Raw genomic sequence first — 21,838 nt, forward strand, 5'->3', positions numbered from 1 at the left:
CCGCCCTACCTGCTGATAGAGAGGTAATTTGCATATTATAAAAGTCTGTTTTTTTATATAACTACTGAACCAAACTGAGTAATAGCCCTATATATTGAGAAATCGCAGCATAAGGATTTTAAGGAGACAAAAAAATAAAAAATTAGTTTAGTGGAGTGACAGAAGCCCTTTAACAAAACTAGACTTTACCATGTCTGGATCCAGAGATCTCCCCATTCACTGTTCTAATTAGTCTGCTAGGGTGATTTAGTAAAAGGCCACTTGGGCTCTGCCCTCTGTTACAGCTCCGGGGGGGAGGGGGGGGTCCATTCAAGTGCAGCTGTCTCACTGTTTATTTTAATCTATTTATAGTATTTTGGTAAAATTTCCTAGAGATCTCCTTTGCGGGTTAAACGTTTGCATGTGCCATATATCAATGTGGGTGTTTAAATAGGTAGAATGGCTCTGTGGATCTGTACTTTTCATGATGCCATTCTGAGGTGTACAACTTTTTGGGCTTAATAGTTTTATATTTTGATAGTAAGGGCGTTTTCGCATGTGGCGATACCCATGATGTGTATTTTTTTAAAAAATGTTATTCTCATTTTAGGGAAAGGGGTGTATTTTGAATCCATATCTTTTTAAGTTTGTTTATTTATAGGGAATATAACAATCAATCATCAGATTGCTATTGTCATAGACTCCAATGCACTAGCATACCATCTTTAAAGACCCGACATGTGACGCAGTAGTACGTCACACGTCAGGAAATGGCTAAAACCGGCCATACATTTTGGTTAGTGTCAGCCAAATGCTTGTTCAGCTGACTGTTCTCCCATACGTATATGTGCTGTGAATAAGGATAGGGGAGTCGAGCGGTCCCACCAGAACATCAATATACAGTTTCTTTTCTCACAATCTCTCAGATCCTACCTTATAGACATCCTGATCCACAGATGGTTTGACTAATGTTTCTGTTTTTTTTTTTTTTTAATAGGAATTTCTCTTAAACTGTTTGCACCGAGATCTGCAGGCTGGCATAAAAGATCTGTCGAAGGAAGAACGGCTGTGGGAGGTGCAGAGAATTCTAACTGCGCTTAAAAGGAAGTTGCGAGAAGCTAAAAGGCAGGTGTGTGATATTCTGGGTCTCGGGCTGTCTGCTCTGTTAAACATTTCCTCAACAGGCATGCATAATGGCATGGAGGACAAGGCTTCCCCTTGTATGGTTCTTGGCGAGGACCCAGTGTGCGGATTTAGGGCATCATGTGACTTGGTTGGACTGTCCCATGTCCAGCACAGCTGCACACATTTCACACACTGTCCACCTCTTATCTAGTCGCTTCTATCTTGTGCGGCTCTTTGATTTTTTTCTTCTGCAGCTGATTAACCCCTTCCTGATTTTCTCTGCTGATTAACCCCTTCTTGATTTCTGCACCTTCCCGATTTCTCTGCTGCAGCTTATTAACTCCTTCCTGTACCGTGACATCATAGTATGTGAAGGTGCTCAAATAGTCATCTCACTTTGACATATTATTAAAGGGGTTTTCCGGGCCCCTTAGGATAGACCATTAATATCTGGTCGGTAAGGCTCTGACACCCCGCACCCCCATTGATCAGCTCTTCCTTACAGACTCTGGTGCTGGAACTAGCCCTTTCAACCTGAGCTGTGCTTCCTGTTCCATCCAAAATGTAGTGGCCATGTCGGGTTCATGCAACTCTGCTGCCATTCTCTTCAATGACAACTGAGCTGCAGTACCCAGCACGGCCACTACACTTCCTGTTCCATTCAAAGTGCTAGCTCCAGCATTGGAGGCTTACAGGGAAGAGCTGATCAGTGGGGGTGCAGAGTGTCAACCTGTCACTGATCGGATAATAATGATCTATCCAGAGGCTAGGTGAATAGCAGGAGCCTGGAAAACCCCTCTAAGTCAAGGCACCATCAGTGTGCCCTGCAATTACCAGCCGGTGGATAGCTGTAATACACAGTCACACTCCTGCTGCAACTGCTTGGATTAGAGAAAAGATGGTGGAATGGTGTTTGCTTCTATTTACCCCAGAATGGTACTTGTAGAAACGTCATCTTGTCCTGAAACATAACAAGCCCCCATATTGCTGTATGGAGATGAAAAATCCAAAAATGTTATTTTATACCTGCTGTATTTATTTACTTTCCACAATTTGTGTATTTCATCGTATAATTTTGTGATTAATACGTACACTGATGGATAATGCAACAGATCAGGAAAATTCTACAGCCTTAGGCCTCATGCACACGGCCGTTGTTTGGGTCCGCATCCGAGCCGCCGTTTTGGCGGCTCTGATGCGGACCTATTCACTTCAATGGGGCCGTAAAAGATGCTGTCCACATCCATTGCTCCGTTCCGTGGACCGCAAAAAAATATAACGTCCTATTCTTGTCTGCGCTTTGCAGACAAGAATAGGCATTATATTGAAGGCTGTCCGTGCCATTCCACAAATTGCGGACCGCAAAACACACCACGGTCGTGTGCATGAGGCCTTAATTTGTTAAAACAATATGTATATGTGTCTTTTAAACAGAAACACACATTTAGCTGTATATCTGCACAAGCAGTGTGCTGTACATGTCAGTGGGACTGAACAGAATACAATGTAGAGACAGCATTGTACAGCATGAACAGTGTTTCTCGCTGGTATCATTGGGGGACACAGGACCATGGTATAGCTTGCTGCTGCCACTAGGAGGCGACACTAGGCTTAAAAAAGACTTAGCTCCTCCCCTGCGGGCTATACCCCCTCCAGCCTGAAGAGAGCATGTCAGTTTTTAGCTTAGTGTCGTAGGAGGCAGACCTCCCTGCTTTATGCAGGGCGGCTTTCTTAGTTGATTCTTTTTTTATTTAATATTTTTCCTTTTAGGTTGGGAAACAGAGTTGCCCAGCCTCTCTGTTATCCCAGGGAGCAAGACTGGTGAGAAAATCCACCGCTTACCTCCCATAGAAGCAAAAGGAGGACCAGGGCAGCCTCGCTCCCCTGCTTCCCGCCAGCCAAGGGGTCACCTAGGTCCACCAAAGAAGACCCTCCTGCCATACCAGACTCCTGCCACTCCGGTGCCAGCAGCTGAGGAGGTGACCCTGCTGGAAAAGCTGACCTGCCGGTCCACTAGGGAGGGTGAAGAGAAGAGGAGGAAGATGGGCGAGTACACTGGACTAGGTAAGTAGGTTTAACCATCTCCCTGCCTCCATCCCTCTTTGGACAAGTACCGGACTCCCTCTTCCCTCTCTCTCTTTTCGGCCGGACACCAGGCTCCACTCTCCTCCCATTTTTTCTTTGGCAGACATCGGGTTCCAATTTTTGTGCCCAGGATTTCTGAGGGCATCCCTCCACTACCCCTCGCGGCGCATAGGGGGTTAATGGCCACGTCCCACAGACACTGTCCGCACGCAGCGGGCGGCCGTCCGCGCTGCTGTGGTCCGGACCTTACTACCAGCGGTCATGCAGGGAGGGGAGCGGAGGAGGCTTCCCGCTCCCCAGAGCTATTATCCACCCTTCTAGGCAGCAGGCGCCGTGCGCGCTGCTCCGGAAGGGTTAAAGCCCGCACAGGGCGACCGGACCCTGGCTTCACTTGAACCTACCTCCCTTCCGTTTCCGGTCCCAGCAGCACCAAGTCGCTCTGTACTCTGGCCGGTCGGCAGTGACATCCGACCTTTGGGCCCGGACAGCCACCGCTTTGAGGCTGGCAGTGGCACAGTATTATACTATCTGCGGTGCAAGGGTTTTATTGCTGCACATTTTAACCCCTCCTTGCCTCTTGCCCACTTGAGGCTGGGCATCCATTTTAAAATAAATAAAATAAAAACTAAAGTGCATCCCGGATAGAGGAGGACCTCTGTGGTTTCCCAATCCACCATCCTGAGTTGCTTGATTGATGAGCACCGACTGCGCAGGACCTTCCCACTCACCCTCCGAGGTTGTGTGGTTGATAAGCTCCGCCTGCGCACTCCAGTGGAGCATTTCTAGACCTCCCCAATCAGCCTCAGAGGTCGTTTGGTTGATAAGCATCTCCGGCGCAATCCAGTGGTGGACCCCCAGACCTTCCCAATCACCCTCCGGGGTTGCTTGGTTGATGAGCACTGCCTGCGCAATCCAATGGAGGACCACTGAACCGCTAATCACCCTCCGGGGTTGCTTGGTTGATAAGCACCACCTGCTCAGTCCAATGGAGGATCTCCGGACCTTCCCAATCCACCCTCCAGGGTCATTTGGTTGATAAGACACCGCCTACACAGTCCGGTGAGTGAACCTCTGGAGGTTCCCATTCCACCCCCCGGGTAATTTGGATAATAAATCCCACTAGGGTAGTTTGTGGCTGCCATGGACAAGACTTTGAGAGTCAAGATTGCACACATAAGATTGCACTTATTTCCTCCTCTGTCACGCTCAGACGCACCCTTCCTCCCTGTAGAGGTTCTGTCCGAGGGGGGGGGGGGGGGGGAATAACTGATTCGGTCTCTGTCATTGCCCAGCGCAATCTTCCAAGTTTGCGTTCACGGTAGGCAGCAGTATTTGTCATATGCATTTCTCCCTTCCTTAGGCGGAGTATTTGCACTATTACTAGATACAGTACTTGCCTTAGACATTACCTCCTTCCTTAGGTGGACTAACGACGCTAGCACGGGCTGCAGCGCCGGCGGTAGGCGTTCCCCCTTCTGTAGGTTGCGGAATTGCATTTCTATGGGTACCATACTTACCGTATGCATTAGCCTCTTTCATAGGTGGCGTTACAGCACAGTGTTTCCCGTATGCGTTACCCCTCTCTAGGTGGGGTAATTGCACTCTCACCGGATATAGGACTCGCGATATGCATACCCTTTCCCTTTTGTGGCATAATCTCTCTGCCATTGGATTCAGTTCCTGCAGTATGCATCACCCCTTTCCTTAGGTGGGGTGCTTACACTTCCTTGGGATACAGTTCTTGCTGTATGCGTTTTCCCCCCTTTAGGGCGGAACTTTTGCACTACCACCTGAGGCAGGGCTCAATGTACGCATTGTCAAACTCCATTGATGGGGTACTTCCAGTACCGTTGGATACGGTTCTGACGGTTGCGCTACCCGCTTCCTTAAGCGGGCTATTGCACTACCACTGGAGGTTATTTCTTCAGTCACATCCACATCTCCATGCTTACTGTTATTTTACCCTTTCGTTAGTGATAGCTAACGGTTGGGTAACTAAGCATCTTGAGATGCTGCACCTCCACTGTGCCAGGGCTCTAGTTGCCTTAGCTTCTTTTGGGCCCTGGACTATTCATCTGGTAACTATGGATGCCTACAGTGGATACCGTGGCTATTTCCCCGTTGTGCCCCTTTTTTCTTGCCGGTACTGGTTTGGGGCTTGAATATGTCGCCCTCTGTCCTCTCAGGGAGTTACCCGGCAACACTTCAGTATCCTAGAGACCCACAACTCATCTGGTCATGGTGTTTGTTCTCAACAAGGTGAATGGCATACGCCAGTGCACATAATATTGTGATTCCGCTCCAGCGAGTCGAGGGTCGCACTGACTCTGTATTCTCTAGCTCCACTCCTCCTTATCTGGGAAAGTGGTTATGCTGACACTCTGGTTTAAGTTTTACAGTGTGTTCTCCTCCGCATGTGCACCTTTTACGCTGGTGCTAAGGGTCGTAGCTGTTGCAGTGGGGCGTCCCCCCTCAGGTAGAGGTTTTTCCCTGACGCTAGCTTGGCGGTTGCTCCTGTTTGGCGCCCTTGTATGATGGGGTGTTTTAGGCTAGCTCTACTTCACTGGGGCAGTAGGGTTCCATGACTTATACAGCAAGTCCTCAGACCTTCCCCTCAGCATTGACGGGACATGCTGTGAGTACAATGACACGAGGGATCTTTACGTTGTCACGACATACTAGGGTTCTTCCTCCGCAGCTCCTTCGTTTGGTGGCGGATTCTTCTAGCGACACATTTGTGGCCCCCTCCTCAGTTGGAATATGATGCTAGCAATACACTTGTGGTTCCCCTTGCATGGGTTTCTTCTTAGGCGGAGGATGGCACCGTCACTATCATCCTGTGGCTTCTTCTGCATAGTGCTAGTCCCAGATGGGGGATGAGCTTTGCCCTGACTTTTTCTCTCTTTCCATCTTTTTCCTTCTCTGGCTCCAGGTTCACGGCCACCCCACAAGCCTTGGTGGCTCCTACGTTACTACCTTCCCCTCATCTGCATTGACACGGGGTATTGGTTCCGGTCCCGGCTGGTGGACTGTGACTCCTCCACACCCTCCTTCTACAGGTGAATCCTTCCTATTGATCATGGGCTTGCTACCTGTATCTACAATTATCTCTCTTACGGCATGAATAATGTCTGTCACGTCAGTCCGATGGTGATCATACCTTTTCACTACCCATTCCGTGGGTAGACTACGAGACTCCCCACGGCAGGCGGAGCGGGGGTCCTGTCATGCCTTACCATCGCTGATGGACGTTTCGTTCCTGGAATGGAACATCTTTTCTATTTCTTCTTCCTCCTCAAGCCGCTGGTTGCTTGTTTCTCCCTTCTATCTACCTGACCAGTAGCCATGCGTGGCACGGCTCTGGACTCCCCTCATCATTTTTTCTCCTATCTAACCAGTGTTCTCTGGTACGGGAGGGGCGTTGGAAGTCGTCATCGCACTCCATCCAGCAGGGTTATTTCTCTTATCTTGGCCTGGTCTAAATTTTCGGCGATTGGCGTTGCCACGCTGTTTAATATATGGTCACTGACGGAGCTCCTCACCGTCGGCGGTCCTCGCAGCGGCTTTACTCTACCTATCTCACATGTATTGGTTCCTTGGCCTGCGGTGGGGCGTGTCTGACTCAGGCATTTTTCTCTATGGGTTATCAACCAGCTTTTCAGTCTCCCTGCAAGCCTCTTCGGCTCTGGGGGCAATGGTCTGCCAATCGACCGCTTCTGTGGAGCGTCTGTATCCTGTGGTCTGGGATTTTGGTTCTGCATCCAGAGTTAGGGCCAGGTACCTGGTTTCGTCCAAACGACCGTGGCGTTTCATTGAGGAGCATGACCCCTCTCTGCAAATCTTCTTCCCCTCTTTATTTCTGCGAAGGTGGCATTCCTGGTGGCGGGCTTTTCCACCCAACGAATTTGGGAGTTGGGAGCGCCTTTCTTGTACGTACGTTTTTCTTGTCAGGTACTCGCATAAGGCAGTGCTCTGCCCATTACCTTCTTTTTTTGCTGAAGGTAGTCGCCGCCTTCCACGTCGACAGGACATTGTTTTCCCTTTTTTCCTTCTACCTCGCACTCGAGAGAGTGAGCTCTCTCCGCTGTGCGGATTTTTACCTGGTCATTCCTGGAGGTCCTTGGAAGGGCTCGATGGGGTGTTCCAGGTGGATCCGTTAGCGGCTGCTTAGGCATTCCGCTCCTGGGGCAAGGCACCACCTAGTGGAGTTCGGGACATCTGACCAGCGGTCAGCTCTACATGAGATACATGTTTCGCCCTGCATCAGCTTTGCGGTTGTATAAGGCAGCGCCTTGGTCTTCCTGGCGCGCGTTCTCCAAGTTTTTTTGCCAGGTGCTTCCTAGGCATCGCCAGTGCTGCTCCGGGCCACCGGGTCTCGCAGGCAGTAGTGCATTAAGCATTCTTGAGTGCTATTTCCATCGGCGTAGATTTTTCTTTTTTTTTTTCCCCTCTCCGTGGACTGCTTTAGGACTTCCCACGGTCCTGTGTCCCCCAATGATACCAGCGAGAAAACTAGATTTTTGTGAAACTCACCTGTGAAATCTCTCTCGTGTAGTTCATTGGGGAACACAGCACCCACCCAGTATTTATTATTGTTGATAGTGATGTCTGGTTGCCGGTCGGGTGTTTAGCGGGTTCGCTTCTGCCGGCGTTTGTTGCATTTTCTTTTACTTGGCACATGTTTTCTACTGCTCCTACTGCTTGAGCACAAACTGACATGCTCTCTCCAGGCTGGAGGGGGTATAGCCTGCAGGGGAGGAGCTAAGTCCTTTTTTCAGCCTAGTGTCGCCTCCTAGTGGCAGCAGCAAGCTATACCACGGTCCTGTGTCCCCCAATAAACTATACAAGAAAGAGATTTTACAGGTGAGTTTTACAAAAATCTCGTTATTGCATACTATCAGCAATTTTATCACTTGGCTACAAGTGCTAACAACATCCTAATCCTTATGGGCTCTATTCTGATTACTTTCTGTTAGCGATAATTGACATATTAGTCTGACAGAAAAAGAACAATTGGCAGTTATTTGATCCCAGTTGCTCTTGACAGGACTGTGAAACCAAGATTGCCCAAGAAATTGCCAGCCTTTCAAAGGAAGATGTTTCCAAAGAAGAAATGACAGAAAATGAAGAAGAGGTGCTCAATATACTGCTGGCACAGGTATGTCTATAATGACCGATATGCACATTTATAGCCCCCTGACCAAGTTCTGAGCCTTTTCCAAGTTAGTGCTTAGCCCTGCATAGATTTACAACTTCCCTTACTGTGGAAATGACTAGTGCATATGTACTGTATGACCTAAAGGACTCCTTTTACTAACTTTTTACAGCATTTAAAGGGGTGGTATTAGACTAGGGGAAAAGTCTGCCCCCCAGTGGTAATAGAGTATGTCTGCATGACTACACATTATTTCAAGCCTATTACTAATGTTTGCGTGTTATGTTAGGAAAATGAGATCCTCACAGAGCAAGAAGAACTGGTGGCGATGGAGCAATTCTTGCGACGACAGATTGCTACAGAGAAAGAAGAAATAGATCGCCTGCGAGCAGAAATCTCAGAGATACAGAGGTGGGGAGATTGTGTTGTTCTCCTATAAATTCTTGTGGCTTCTCCACGCCCGATGTCAGATTGGGCAGATAAATGGTGCTGCTGCATGTCTGCCCGGGACATTTGCCAAGGCAAACATATAATGCCCAGCAGATATCTTGCACACATCCTATTAAATAGAATAGGACATGTGCATGATGCCTACTGAGTGTCCGACAGTAGCCTTGTCGGCAGCTCTTCTGTTTCTCCATGTCTTCACTTTTTGGGGAAATATGTAAAATCTATGTTTACTGTATAAGCCCATATTAAGCGCTCAGTGCCCGTGCTGCGGACTGCAAATAGCGGTCTATAATATACAGGCACTGGCCGCGTGGACTCCGCAAGATATGGCCAAAGATAAAACATGTTTTAGGTGAAGTCTCATCTTTGTCGTATCTTGTACATTGCGGACCCATTCCAGTCAATGGGTCCGCAACATGAAGTGCACACAGCTAGTGCCCATATATTGCAGACCAGCCGTTGACGGTCCGCAATACGAGCACTGAGCGCTTGCGCTCATGTGCATGAGCCCTAACACTGCATATCTGTTTGTGGCTTTTTGTTAAGGGGCTAATTTTATTTTAACCAAAATATAAGAATCCAATTACTGTTCCGTGTTCATCTTTTGTCTTCTGCTGTTGGATTGTTATTCTTACCTTTACCACGTTTATTATTATTTTTTGGATAAAAATAAAAGTTGGTGTATGCTATGTTTTTAGCTCTTCTGCATTGAATAGCATACTATTCCATACAGCAAAAAAGGTATGCAGATACATACCACTCAAGTGTATGCCAGTCAGTGGAGTCTTATAAGCAAGTGCGGATGAGATGCGTTTTTCACGGATGGTTGCTAAGAGATGTTTGTATACATTCAGTTTTTTATCACATGCGTGCAAAACTCATTGCACCCGTGCGATAAAAAGAACCGAACGCGATCGCAGGCAAAACTGAATGACTTTGCCTGCGAAATCACGCATTTTTTCACTGAATGCATTTGCAACGCATCCGGACACGCTCGTCTGCAAGGGGCCTAAATGTGCGGGCCATCATCCGTTTGGATATGGGCTGATTGGATAGTTTGTGAGCATTTCAGCAGGAGGGATGTGTTGTGTTGCCAATGTAATGTAACAGTAAGGGGGAAGGTTTGTCTCCATGCACTTTCTATCAGCCTGTGCAAGCGCTTTTAATTGAGTGCCGATTGGCTGATCATTGTAGCCCAGAATGGAGCTGTGTAAAAGGATCCTTACAGGGTTTCCTGGAAATAATATGGATGGCGTACCATTAGATATGCTGTCGATGTCTAATCGTTAGGAGGTCCATACTGGATTACCAACTGATTTTGAGAACAGGGGGGTCATTATGTTTTGCAATTATGCTGTCAAAACTAGTGGCAGATAGAGAATGGTGGGTGAGGGGATGCAAACCCTTATTCCTAAGCACATACAGAGATTGGATGCTTGTCTTTTTGCGAATTTCAAATGTGACTTGTTTCATTGTAGTCGCCAGCAACATGGCCGGAGTGAGACAGAGGAATATTCATCAGAAAGTGAGAGTGAAAGTGAGGATGAGGAAGAGCTGCAGATTATTCTGGAAGATCTTCAACGGCAGAATGAAGAGCTAGAGGTGAATCACTGCTCACAGTATAGAATTACATTCATTGGCATTTATCGCCTTTGTCCTGATATCAATGTTAATTTCCAAAAAATACATCGGACCGTTTCCAAGCTAACTTCTGATCGTCTGTTTAGGGTCACATCACACAGTACGATGGTCAATAGTGAATTCTTATGGACAATGTACAAGTCGCTCCATAGTCGTTTTGAAGGGGCTTTAACATTATGATTCCTTCCTCACCCCCTGCATTCAGTTTGCATACTATTGGCAGCACATACAATGTTTACACAGGAACGTGTTGCCAACAAAGAATGATTTTAGGTGCCGCATTAAAGGTGCAATCACCCAAAAAACTAGCACTGTGCTCGTTTGTCAGGTGATCAGGAGCACCTTTTACATGGGCCCATTATCAGGAACAAGCGTTTATGGATTCGTAGGAACATCCCTTCCTGATAATTCAAGCGATCCTTGACCTGTGTAAAAAGGCTCTTGCCATCTTGTGTTTCTCCCTTTTTCTCCTGTTTTGATTTTGGGGATGAGTGATAAGCGAATCGATTCATAAGAGTCAAATTTGTAAAAAATCTGTCTCCTTCAGCTGTGAAGGACTAAGCCCCCCCCCCCCAACCTGGCCCTGTCAATCTTGCATCTGCCCTGTTGCTCCGAGTAGTGGCGCAAGCTCAGAGGATCTGCTGCTATTTGAGCAGCACAGAATCGGTCAGCTTCTGAGCTGCTCAAGTAGCAGCACCAGATCCTCTGCATTTGCACCGCTACTCAGAGCAGTGTTTTATTCCAAGCTTACAACTTTATTTTTTATTTTTTTGCCAGATTAAAAACAACCATTTGAACCAAGCCATTCACGAGGAGAGAGAAGCGATCATTGAGTTGCGTGTGCAGCTCCGGCTGTTACAGATGCAGCGTATTAAATCCGACCACCTGCAAGATGAAGAGGAGCCAGGGAAAGCGGGCAGCAGATCCCAGCTGCAGAGGGATGCTGCCTCCGAGACAAAGACGAAGGAGCAAGCGAGACCCTCGCCAATTAAAGACTGGAAGGAAACACTGATTTGAGAAGGAGAGAATCGCATGTAAAGTGCTCATTAACCCTTACAGGCCATTGCTGTGGTTTTTATTTGACAAAGGCACTCCCCTTCTGAGGAAAACTGTCCTTTTATGTACCAGTCTGTTCTTTGGGTTCTAGCTTTTCTGGGGTTACTTATATAAAATTATTTTGTACACAGAATTATGGTGAGAAAAGAATGTTGTGTTCTGATTGACAGGACTTGTGGCAAGTGTTTCAGAAATGTGGCTATGAATTTTTTTAACACTTATTTTTAGGTGATTTTATGATGCGGATGTTACCAGGCACACCAGTCTATATTATTTATTCATAAGTATCTTGGCATCAGAGCAGCTTTACCATGTAGTTTTTTTTTGTATTACCTAAGCCAGGGATTTTGCAGCTGTGAATACACCTGTTTGAGACTACTACAAATAAATTTTTTATTCTATTGGTGTACATGGTTCTCTATGATCTGATCAGCTCTCCAGTGTTGCTGGCTTGCTGCTGTTACTGCTTTCTCTTATGGCCATGGGTCATGCAGCAGTGCTGTAGAGAACAGCATTCATTTTGCAGTATGACTTTGTCCCCAGGCCTGTGTTGTAAGTAGTCTGAAGACTTTCACCATGTATCTAAGTAGTATGGCTTTCCATGGGGTGAGGAACCAGGACTAGCCTTCTGATTTCCTTACTGTCGCAGCAATATAAATTGGCATGTGACCACTTCTCTATGTATATATTCTGTTGTGGTCATCAAATGACAAAGTACATGCACAGAAGACAATTGATGGTACTATGTCAACCCCAGAGACAGCTTAAAGGGGTTTTCCTTGAGTAAAGTATTTATGACCTTTGCTCAGGGTTGAGGATCAGTCTCAATCTGGGTAGGGGTTCGGCCAATCCCAGCACCCGCGTGAATAGGCCTCAGCACTCCCGTTAGAACATCAAGTTCATTGTCCCATGGCATGTGTACAGGGCTGTACAGTGTACAACACTCTGCTTGGTATGCTGTGCGGAGTCCTCAGCACTTACCGGAGCGCCACAGCTGATCTGAGGGGGATGCTGGGTGTCAGACCCCCACCGAGGATCATATCATGAGGATAGGGCATCAGTGTTTTAATCCTGGAAAACCCCTTTAATATGTACATTGCTGCAGTGGTTTGGAGATTGAGTAAAGGTAAAAAAAACAAATTAACACTGAAAACAGTGAAATAAATACACTGCATAACTACAAGCCTTTTAAAATGTGTTGTAAATCAGCAGATCTCCAGCCACTAGTGGTCTACCTTAGATGAGTGTTCATGTACCCCTTACAAATGACATCAAAGTACACCCATGTTAGTGATTTATATACTGTACCACAATGTGAGTAACCCCTAGGGATATGCCTTGTATAACTTTGGGGTACACTTACCACAGATTGAGAACTTAAGTAGCCCATACTCCTTCCATAGCTGTCGGCAAAAGGCTCAGTTGACAGCTACCTCGTGACTCCACCATACACATATATTGCTTGGAAGAGCATTTAGGTCATTTCCATTGGGAGAGAGAAGAAGGCCAATGCCTGACACCTCCCATGGAAACAAAAGGATCGGCCTGGAAATACATACTCCTCATAGACCTTGAACGGCAGATTCAGCCTCCAATAGTGTCATGTGTATGGGCCTTCAGGTTACTCAGCTCTTCGGTTCAAGGATAAGTTGCCAATGAACTGATGGCAGAAGTGGGGAAACGTTTGGCCGGAATTAACCCTTACTGTCTCTATTTTTACGGGACATCTTGGGTAGATTTTGCACCATTACTACAAAGAATGGTTGCTCTTTCCATTTCCACTGAAGAGCATCAGTAACAGTTATAAGTCCTTCACATCTGTTGTGAAGATCAAGAATGTATCGGGAGGGATCTTAAGATTTGAACTAGAAGAATATTGACAGATGTAGGCACATTGATTTCACATATATTCACTTTTAGATTGCTTACCTGCTGCCCCTTAGAACGTAATGAGCTTTACCGTTCAGCCCTTCACTTACCTTTTTGTGCCTTTTATGCTTCATGTGAAAGCTACTTGTTGGTTATCTTATTATACTATCTTTCTTTGTTGGCTGTGCAGGCAGAAATAAATGTTAGGCTAATCAGTTTTTTGAGAAATCTTATCTTTCTGGTGAAGACAGAAAGCTGAATTGTCATCAGTTGTTCTTGTAATGTGCTGTATTCTCTCATGGCAATCAGTCTATGGATATGACAAATGCCTCAGTCCCTCTTGCAATTCTCTTTCAATCCGAGTGATGTACTGGAGTCAGATACTTGAGATAAGGGCAGCTGATATTTGCCATAGAATTACTGTAGGGTTGGGTTTCTTCTGTGACATTGCTATATAGGCTCAAATGACTTTGAAGCCTGTGAATGGGTCTTCCTTTTTTTTGGTATTATAGGTTTAAGCCACATTTGCTAGTTTACCGGTGATTTATATTCAGGTATCACGCATGGTTGAATGAATCGCTTCATGGTTCCATGCGAAGGTGATCCTGAAAGCCAACACAACAAAGAGAAGTGTTGAGAATGAAGTCCATTGCTCTTTTTGGCACGTCAATCGTGTACAGAATTCTTGGACATTAGCTTGGACCTGTCCTTAAGTGACCTGGTCACATTCAATGCTTGTCTCTTGTTGTGGCTGGCATCAGAGCTGTGAAACGGTATTATATAATCATTGTGCATGTTTATGAAGTCCCAGCAATACTTATGGGCTGGATAACATTTTTCTTGGAGCCATTTAAAAAAAAAAGCACATTCCAGTCCCATTTTTGGAGATACAGGGTTCCTTGGTGCTTAGATGTATACGATGGATTTGTAGTGTGACAGTGGTCTCTGGTACTTACAAGGTACCATCACTGTCTGAAACGTACTGGCAGTGTGATCCTATGTGTAAAATAGCATTGTACCTCTCACTGCTGGGTGGACGACCATTTCCTATTCCCAGTGCGAATGACCATTTAACTGGAATGAACAACCCTACAAAATTCTACACGTTCCATTCAATGTGTACACAGGTAGAGTGCAGCTTTGCTCTTTTGTCATTTTCCTGTTGTTTTAAATGACTAAAAGTATTAATATTTCCTTCTGTCTGTTACAAATACATTTTGTATTTACTGATGTTGGTCCATTTTTAAAGCAATGAGTTCCCATTAATATTGTCATCAGTATTTTTATTTCTCCCAACTTTATGTAAGTCTCTTAGCTAATGTTTCTTATCCTGACATCATGCAAACAGAGCAAATAAAGAATCAATTTAAACCTGCATATTGTGTAAAAAATTTATGGAGGTTCCTTGAGACGCTATCGATATTGTATTGTGTTGGCACCCATGAAAATGCAGATAAGATGGGCAAGAATTACCTTCCCACCAAAGCGGTGAAAATGGGGGGAAGGGGGTGCGCCCAAGCTTGCCTCATGGGTGCAGGCCAGCTGCCTAAATATCTGATGCTCTTGGCATTAAGTAATTCAGGAGCATCAGGTGTATTTATCCATCTAACCGGCAGCACTGTTATTTGGTTCTGCTGAGGCAGTATTTTTTGCTGCGCTGGGGTATTTGGTTCTGCTGGGTTGTATTTTGTGCTGCTCTATGGTCTTGCTGGCCCAGCCTAATTGTATTGGCATGCATTCTGTCAGTTTGGACCTGCCTACAACACGGGGTCACTTTTAGCTTCCCAGTCCGACCCTGAAGGGATATACCCATCATAAAACTTGCGACAAAGACCCCGCTTCTAGTGTAGGGGCACTATAGTCTTCATAATCATGCAGCCCCATCCTCTGGATGATTAACAGCTTTATTCCTATATTTGTACAGAGAGAAAGCTACCAATCAAAATGGGTGGGGTGGTCAGCTGGGAGCTCATGAATACAAGGACTATTGAGAGCACATGCATTACGTTGAGCAGACTCCACCGCTTGGGTCCTGCTGGAGATGTTCAAGAGGGATTGTAAAGGGAACCTGTCATCAGATTTATGTTGTCCTATCTGAGGGCTGCCTAAACTGGTGACAGAGGCCCTGAATTGACCCTGTTATTTTGCTAAAAATCCGTATTGAGCAGCACCACAGTGACCCGAGCACTACAGTCCACTCAATACACTGCACAAACTCAAGAGTCCTCATGTTCACGTGCCACTGACTGACAGCTCTCTTCCTATGTTGTGTTTCTTTTACCAGTTTATGTTGGGGGCCAGGGTGGACTGGGAATGTAAAGCGGTCCTATAAAAAAAACAGAAACAAAATGGCCAAAGATCACAATACGCGTTAGACTTTTTCCTGCCATTCATAAGTGCAAGGGGAGCTGTGAGCAGCACTGTCAGCCCAGCGATGCGGCTGATGCCTGAAATAACCAATAACAAAGCTCCATACAGCAATGAGCTTTTGTTTCTGGTCGGTTTGGGTGGGCTGCTGGACAATTCAGCACACTGCTCTGAAACTGAGGATGGAGGCTCATGCAGCAGTCTGGTGGGGTAAGCAGCCTCTTGGGCAGCGGGCTTTAGTTTTTGAAACTTTTGTTAAATCATACGGATGTATCAAAACTGTTGATTGGCCCCCACTGATCTCTAGAATGAGGAGTCTGAAGCGCTCAGCAGAGCAATGCTTCTCACTGCTGAGCACGGTAGTGAAGATGGTCTCATAGACTTTCTATTGAGACTGTCCTTACCATTGTGCTCAGCAGCGAGGAGAAGCAGCGTTTGGCTGAGTGCCTTCTGACTCCTCATTCTAGAGATTAGTGTAGTCTCAACACTGGGACCCCCGCCGATCAACACGTTTAGTATGCCCCTATAACATCAAAAGTAAAAAAAAAAAAATTTTTGTTAATTTTTAATGTTGGACAGGGGGGAGTCTGGAATGAATACACGCTATTATAGTCAAGCGATAAAGTACAGGGAAGATGCACTATATTGAAACAAAGCTTTATTACCCTTGGCTATAATAGTCTGTGGTGCTTTCAGTCCAGACCTGCTCATCGGCTAAAAATACTCCTCCAAAATAGTAAGGAGTATTTTAAACCTTCCACAAAAAATCACCAGACAACTACCTGTTCCAACTGGTTCAGGGCCCGACTAGAGAAACGACCATACTGGACTTAGTACTAACCAATGGACCTGACATAGCAAGAGAGGTACATACCTTATGGGAATAAAAGTGTAAGGAACAGATAAATAGAAATGTAAAGAAAACCATAAATGACAAAAAGAAAGCATTTAAATCACTAAAACAGGAGGGTAGCAAAGAACCATTGAAACACTATAAGGAAAACAATAGAATATGCAAAAGACAGATAAAAGCAGCCAAACTGTAGACAGAGATTCATTGCCATAGAGAGTAAAACTAACCCTAAAATGTTCTTCAATTATATAATTGGTAAAAAGGCTAAATCTGAAGGTGTTGGCCCTTTACAGAGTGATGAGAGGGGAGTTGCAGAGAGAGAGAGAAAAGGAGAAAGCAAAGCTATTAAATATTTTTTTCTCTCCACTGTATTCACTGAGGAAAATAAACGGTCAGATGAAATGCAGAGTATAAAAGTAAATTCCTGATTAAAAGTGGCCTGTCTGACCCAGGAAGAAGTGCAGCAGCATCTTAAAAAGATTAAAATAGACAAATCGCTGGGACTAGATGGCATACACCCCCGTATCCTAAGAGAAATGTCATAGGCATACCCTTATTTTTTATATTTAAGGACTCTATAAAGACGGAGTGTTCCACAGGATTGGTGCTTAGCAAATGTGGTGCCAATAGTCAAAAAGGGGTCAAAAACAGAGCCTGGAAACTATAAGTTTAACATCTCTTGTGGGTAAACTGTTTGAAGGTTTTCTAAGAGATGCTATCTTGGAGTACCTCAATGAAAATAAGCAAATAACGCCGTATCAGCATGGCTTCATGACAGATCGGTCATGTCAAACTAATACGTTTCTATGAGGAGGTAAGTTTTACCGGTAGACTTGACCAAGGTGAGTCAATGGATGTCATATATCTGGACTTCTCTAAAGCATTTGATAATGTGCAACATAAAAGGTTAGCATTAAAAATGAGTGCTTGGACTGGGAGAAAATGTCTGTATGTGGGTAAGTAACTGGCTCAGTTATAGAAAACAAAGGGTGGTTATTAACGGTACACACTCGGATTGGGTCACTGTCACTAGTGGGGTACGACAAGGATCAGTATTTGGCGCTATTCTCCAATATTTTTATTAATGATCTTGTACAAGGCTTGCACAGTAAAATATAAATTTTTGCAGATGACACCAAACTGTGTAAAGTAATTAACATGGAAGATAAGTGGCAGATGAGGTTGCATTATTCCTTCCCATGAGCATAACCTTACATTTGTCATACATATTAAATGGTAAAACACTAGGTGACACTGACATGGTAAAGGACTTAGAAATTTTAGTGAACAGCAAACTAAGCGGAAAAAACCAGTGTCAGGCAGCTGCTGCCAATAAGCTAAAGGGGTGTATCAAAAGGGGCATAGATGCCCATGATGATAACATACAGTGCCTTGCAAAAGTATTCACCTCCCCCCCTTGACTTTTTTCGTGTTTTGTTACATTACAGCCTTAGGTTCAATGTTTTGTTAATCTGAATTTTATGTGATGGATCAGAACACAACAGTCTAAGTTGGTGAAGTGAAATGAGAAAAATATATAAATAAAACTATTGTTTAGAAGTATAGAAAATTGGCATGTGAGTATGTATTCACCTTCTTTTGTTAGGAAGCCCATAAAAAGGTCTGGTGCAACCAATTAGCTTCAGAAGTCACATAATTAGAGAAATGATGTCCACCTGTGTGCAATCTAAGTGTCACATGATCTGTCATTACATATACACACTTTTTTTTTTTTTTTTTAAAAGCCCCAGAGGCTGAAACACCTAAGCAAGAGGCATCACTAGCCAAACACTGCTATGAAGACCAAGGAACTCTTCAAACAAGTAAGGGACAATTTGTTGAGAAGTCCGGGTTAGGTTATAAAAAAATATCCAAATCTTTGATGATCCCCAGGAGCACCATTAAATCTACCATAACCAAATGGAAAGAACATGGCACAACAGCAAACCTGCCAAGAGACGGCCGCCCACCAAAACTCACGGACCAGACAAGGAGGGCATCAGAGAGGCAGCACAGAGACCTAAGGTAACCCTGGAGGAGCTGCAGAGACTGGAGTATCTGTACATAGGACCAGTGGTGTATTTTGGTTTTGTGCTGCCCTAGGCGAGACTAAACTCTGGCACCCCCCTAATATAAATTTGACCCACCCCTTCCTGTCAAGGCCAAACCCCTTTCTCTCTAAACCCCACCCCTTCCTGTCAAGGCCAAACCCCTTTCTCTCTAAACCCCACCCCTTCCTATGTGCCATCCACAGATCCCTCTCCCCTAAACAGTGCCCTCCACGGATCCCCCTCCCCGAAACAGTGCCATCCACAGATCCCCCTCCCCTAAACAGTGCCATCCACAGAACTCCCTCCCCTAAATAGTGCCATCCACAGATCCCCCTCCCCTAAATAGTGCCATCCACAGATCCCCCTCCCCTAAATAGTGCCATCCACAGATCCCCCTCCCCTAAATAGTGCCATCAACAGATCCCCCTCCCCGACGCTCACAGGAGAACATTTATAAACGAATCATTAACTTTAATCATTGCTAATCTCTTTACTGGATATCTTACTCTGTCTTGACTCTTAGCTCTGGTAAAACAGCAGGCAGTGCGGGCGGCGCTCACTCACTGACATCACGCACCTGCTCCTCCCACTGGGCGGCGCAGGCGCGTGACGTCAGTGAGTGAGCGCCGCCCGCACTGCCTGCTGTTTTACCAGAGCTAAGAGTCAAGACAGAGTAAGATATCCAGTAAAGAGATTAGCAATGATTAAAGTTAATGATTCGTTTATAAATGTTCTCCTGTGAGCGGCATGGCCCTGTATATTCTAACCCCAAGGCAAGCGTCCCTGTCACCATGGGAACGCCTGGGGGTTAGAATATACCATCGGATTTGAGTTTTTACGATCTCACTGAGATTGTGAAAACACAGATACGATGGTATATTCTAACACCCAGGCAAGCGTCCCCGTCACCATGGGAACGCCTGGGGGTTAGAATATACCATCGGCAACATATAAGACGGATGGGACAGGGGCAAACAAGGCATTTTGCCGCCCTAGGCAAATGCCTTGTTTGCCTCGTGATAGATACGCCACTGCATAGGACGACAATAAGCCATATGCTCCGTAGAGTTGGGCTTTATGGCAGAGTGGCCAGAAGAAAGCCATTATTTTTAGCAAAAAACAAGGCACGTTGTGAGTTTGTGAAAAGGCATGTGGGAGACTCCCAAAATGTATGGAGGAAGGTGCTCTGGTCTGATGAGACTAAAATTTATCTTTTGGCCATCGAAGAAAACGCTGTCTGGCGCAAACCCAACCCATCACATCACCCAAAGAACACCATCCCCACAGTGAAACATGGTGGTGACAGCCTCATGCTGTGGGGATGTTTTTCAGCAGCCGGGACTGGGAAACTGGTCAGAGTTGAGGGAAAGATGGATGGTGCTAAATACAGGGATATTCTTGAGCAAAACCTTTACCACTCTGTGCGTGATTTGAGGCTAGGACCCCAAACACACTGCTAAAGCAACACTTGAGTGGTTTAAAGAGGACCTTTCACTAGAATAAAAAATCTAAACTAAGCATACAGACATGGAGAGCGGCACCCAGGGATCTGCCTGCACTTACTATTATCCCTGGGTGCCGCTCTGTTCTCCCGGTATAGGCTCCGGTAGCTTCATATGTTCGGCTCCACTGGGTGGAGCCTGCCAGCGTCTCCTTCTCCCAGACTGGAGTGCTGGCCAATCGCAGCGCTCAGCTCATAGCCTGAGAGAAAAAAAAACCTCTCAGGCTATGAGCTGAGCGCTGCGATTGCCCAGCGCTACAGCCTGGGAGAAGGAGACGCCGGCAGGCTCCACCCAGTTGAGCCGAACATATGAAGATACCGGAGCCTATACCGGGAGAACGGAGCAGTGCCCAGGGATAATAGTAAGTGCAGGGAGATCCCTGAGCGCTGCTGTCCATGTCTGTATACTTAGTTTAGATTTTTTTATTCTAGTGAAAGGTCCTCTTTAACGGGAAACATGTAAATGTGTTGGAATGGCCTAGTCCAGGGATACTCAACCTGCGGCCTTCCAGCTGTTGTAAAACTACAACTCCCACCATGCCCTGCTGTAGGCAGTTCAGGGCATGCTGGGAGTTGTAGTTTTGCAACAGCTGACGGGCCGCAGGTTGGGCATCCCTGGCCTAGTCAAAGCCCGGATCTCAATCCAATAGAAAATCTGTGGTCAGACTTAAAGATTGCTGTTCACAAGCGCAAACCATCCAACTTGAAGGAGCTGGAGCAGTTTTGCAAGGAGGAATGGGCAACAATCCCAGTGGTAAGATGTGGCAAGCTCATAGAGACTTATCCAAAGCGACTTGGAGCTGTGATTGCCGCAAAAGGTGGCTCTACAAAGTATTGACTTTCGGGGGGTGAATAGTTATGCACATTTACTTTTTCTGTTATTTTGTCCTATTTGTTGTCTGCTTCACAAAAAAAAAAAAAAACATCTTCAAAGTTGTGGGCATGTCCTGTAAATTAAATGATGCAAATCCTCAAACAATTCATGTTAATTCCAGGTTGTGAGGCACCAAAACACAAAAAAAGGCAAGGGAGGTGAATACTTTTTCAAGGCACTGTAGTCCTGCCACTTTACAAATCACTAGTTAGACCACAAATGGAGTACTGTGTACAGTTCTGGGCTCCTGTCACAAGGCAGACAGCATAGCTGAAGAGGGTTCAGAGGAGGGCAAGTAAACTAGAATTGGTGGACTACAGTACCCAGAAAGATGATCAAAATTAGGGTTATTCAGTTTAGAAAAAGGACGACTGAGGAGAGATGTAATAACTATGTATAAATATAATCAGGTGGTAGTAATAATAAAATTTATTTATATAGCACCACCATATTCCACAGCGCTTTACCAATTCATAGGGTTCATGTACAAACAAAAGTAACTGGCTAATATGCAACTGAAACACTAGGAGTGAGGGCCCTGCTCGCAAGAGCTTACAATCTATGAGGAATTGGGGGTGACACATTAGTCTGGGAAAAGTCATTTAAGGTAGCTTGATAAGCCTGCCTGAAAAGATGTGTTTTTAGGGCACCTTTGAAGTTGGAGAAGTTGTGAATTGACCCAGTATTCCGGGGCAGAGTATTCCAGAGAGTAGGTGCAGCTCAAGAAGTCTTGAAGACGGGAGTGAGAGGTCCAAATTATGGAGGTTATTAATCTTAGATCACTAACAGAACAGAGAGCACGAGTAGGGTGGTAGATGGAGATGAGGGAGGA

General features: G+C 45.6%; 1 protein-coding gene across 3 annotated transcripts in view; it reads left to right on the plus strand.

Moving 5' to 3' along the window:
• Positions 1-14,735, plus strand: part of RALBP1 (ralA binding protein 1) — a 52,881-nt gene extending 38,146 nt beyond the window's left edge. For 2 of the 3 annotated variants that reach the window (XM_040432931.1, XM_040432932.1), the window contains exons 6-10: positions 977-1,108; positions 8,237-8,347; positions 8,634-8,755; positions 10,273-10,396; positions 11,213-14,735. In XM_040432931.1, the coding sequence (XP_040288865.1) occupies positions 977-1,108; positions 8,237-8,347; positions 8,634-8,755; positions 10,273-10,396; positions 11,213-11,452 (729 nt within the window). In that variant the 3' untranslated portion in view covers positions 11,453-14,735. The remainder of the gene's footprint in view (positions 1-976; positions 1,109-8,236; positions 8,348-8,633; positions 8,756-10,272; positions 10,397-11,212) is intronic. The other variant, XM_040432933.1, reaches the window with a different exon arrangement.
• Positions 14,736-21,838: the final 7,103 nt, after the last annotated feature.

The sequence above is a fragment of the Bufo bufo genome, chromosome 5, assembly GCF_905171765.1.
Source record: "Bufo bufo chromosome 5, aBufBuf1.1, whole genome shotgun sequence".
NCBI lineage: Eukaryota > Metazoa > Chordata > Amphibia > Anura > Bufonidae > Bufo > Bufo bufo.